The 2,777-nt window shown below is 32.1% G+C and overlaps 1 protein-coding gene across 1 annotated transcript; it reads left to right on the plus strand.

The window, feature by feature from the left end:
* The first annotated feature begins 242 nt into the window (after positions 1 to 242).
* On the plus strand, positions 243 to 2,462 carry LOC145845134 (cullin-3-B-like). Its single transcript, XM_082952555.1, has 2 exons — positions 243 to 1,215; positions 1,372 to 2,462. Exons 1-2 carry the CDS (start codon positions 243 to 245, stop codon positions 2,460 to 2,462), a joined length of 2,064 nt encoding a protein of 687 aa, XP_082808681.1.
* Positions 2,463 to 2,777: the final 315 nt, after the last annotated feature.

Raw genomic sequence — 2,777 nt, forward strand, 5'->3', positions numbered from 1 at the left:
TCTAAAAAACTGTTTACTTAAAGTTGTTTGAGATTTTTAGATAATAGTTGTGGCTTAATAAAAGCAAAATTTGTAAAATTTAAAGCTTAGAATATAAAACAAGTTCTGTTTTATTATCGACTTTGCTACATTTACTTTCTTTAATTAATTTGGAAACCACTTAAAAATTTACGTGTAGTTCATTGCTTAACAAAAAGAAATTATCATGAAATTTTTCACAGCTTTTGTATATTTCTGCTAATATGGCTTGCAGTGACAACGAGTTGGGAAACATTGTGAAAACTGCTGATTTGGTGAGTGCAAGAAAGAAGATAAATAAATTCATAGAAGAAGCTTTCAACAGGGATATTGAATGCAATGATCTCAGTGAAATTTACCAATCCTGTAACTACTTGTTGATGTATGATAACTGTGATTTGATCATTCAAAAATTGACGGATAAAATAAAAAGTTACCTCAGTTCTGTTGTTTTGATTAAAATTCAACGCTCTTTCGCCGATGGATTTCTCATAATACTGAAAAACAAATGGAAGGATTTCAAAGATTGTATGAGCAGAATCAATACTGTTTTTTTACACTACAACGATCTTCTTATCAAGTCTAACAAGAACAAAGTTATTGATCTTGGTTTGAAAATGTTTCGAGACTTGATTGTGTGCAATCATGAAGTTAAAGAAAAGTTGCAGACGACTTTACTGAAAACTATTGCAGATAGCAGAGTAGCATACCGTATTGAAACCAGTTCGCTGGAATTAATTAGCACTGCTTGCGAAATGCTCAATGAGCTTTCTTACGAAAACAAACTAAATGTTTACGCAAGCGTATTTGAACAAGCATTTCTTGATCAATCTTCTTGCTACTACAAGAAGCTGTCTGGTAATAAAATCGCAGCTAGTTCAGCCACTGAGTACATTTCCTTTGTAGAACACCAAATAACAGCTGAATTAGCTCGAAATGAGCTGTTTACAACCAAAGCAAGCATTGGGAAAAATCAAAAAGTTCTTGAAAAAGAGTTGATTGAGAAGCATTTGAACGAAATTGTTTCGAATAAGTACGGTGCTGAGTATTTGTTGAGCAAAGGTATGAACGAACAACTAGCCAGAATGTACTCTACATTGAGCAGGGTTGAAGAAGGCTTACAGCTGCTGATTGAATGTGTGAAAACTTGTATGAACAGGGAGGGCGTTATTATAATGAAAGAAGATAATAAATCTAGTAAATACTAGAAAGCTCATCTAGTAATTCAAAGTCTTATAAAACTAAAAGACCGCTTAGATGGGTTTCTGTGCAACAGCTTTAAAAGCGATAATGAATTCAACAGTGCAATAAATGCACAGTACGAAAAAATCATTAACAAGTATTCAACCACAGCTCCATTTTTATCATTATTTATTGATACTGAATTGCGAAAAGTTTACAAGGAAAATTCAGACGCTGATATGTCCGAGACGTTCGACAAAGCGCTTACCATTTACGATTTTATGAATGACAAGGATTATTTTGAGAAAATGTTTAAAACCCACTTTGCCAAGAGACTGATTACTGATATTACTTCAATCGACCATGAGAAGAAGCTCTTAGAAAAACTTAAAACTAGATGCAGTACTAGTGTGACCAGGAAATTTGACAGAATGCTTGAAGATATCAAAGCATCTACTGAAGTTAACCATGAGTTTAGAAAAGACAGGAAAAGCCAAAGCATTGACTTGTCTGTTACTGTTCTTAATACGGCCTTGTGGCCAAAAAAAAAATTGTGCAAGCCAATGTTGCCCAGAACCTTGCTCGACTCGTTTCAGTTGTTCAATGATTTTTATACTGATAAGTTCCAGGGTCGAAAGTTGACCCAGCTTAATGACCTTGGGGAGGGTGAGATTAAGTTTTTTTCATTGACCAAAAAGTCAGATGACAAAGTGCTTCTGGTGAACAGTATGCAGATGATAGTGTTGATGCTTTTCAACCAGCAACATGAAATGACCCCGAAGCAAATTGAAAACGAAACTAAAATTCCCTATAAGCTGCTCAAAATTGTTCTTGAATCACTTATTAAACCGCTTGACTCAAGCAATAGGTCAAATGTACTGAAAAACTTATCAGGCTTTAAAAATGTTCTTGAAAGTGATACGTTTTCAGTAAATGACAACTTTACTCATCAAAGAAGAAGGGTAAAAATTCCGATAAGTTTGGCAAAACGTGGTGAAAAAGAGAATCTACAAACAAAAAAGATAATTGATCAAGATCGAAAGTTTGTAATTGACATGGTTATTGTTGACATTGTGAAACCCAAAAAGAAAATTGATCACTTTATTTTGATTGATGAAGTTATTAAGCGACTTCGTCACGTATTCAAGCCAGATATAAAAGTTATCAAAGAAAGAATTGATCATCTAATCGAAACAAAGTATCTCAAACGTGATAGTAAAGACAGGCACATATATCATTATTTGGCGAGAGGCTCTTCATAGTTTTTTTTTTCGAATGTTTTTGCCTTATTTTATTTTATTTGTTTATTTAAGTTAATTTTGCACAGTTAAACTTTATTGATTTTTTCGTTGATTTAGTAAACCACATGTAAAAGATAACTTAATTTGTCAAGTTAGTTATTAAAGTCAGACGTAAATTAATAAATTACAGCTTTAAATTTCATCAATATAACTAAAAAGTAGTTCAAAATTATATTTTTATAATTTAAGTATTGAAAAAAAATATTTCAAACTTTAAACTAAGTTAAGTTTTTTATACTTTTTAACTAGGAAAGTTTTATGCAGAACTAAAGTGTC

Source organism: Thalia democratica, chromosome 9 (assembly GCF_965202585.1).
Source record: "Thalia democratica chromosome 9, ktThaDemo2.hap1.1, whole genome shotgun sequence".
Lineage (NCBI taxonomy): Eukaryota > Metazoa > Chordata > Thaliacea > Salpida > Salpidae > Thalia > Thalia democratica.

Coding starts and splice junctions, on each gene's coding strand:
- LOC145845134 (XM_082952555.1), top strand. CDS start 243: ATGGCTTGCAGTGACAACGAGTTGGGAAACATTGTGAAAACTGCTGAT. Junction 1,216..1,371: donor GAAAGAAGATAATAAATCTA/GTAAATACTAGA, acceptor ATTCAACCACAG/CTCCATTTTTATCATTATTT.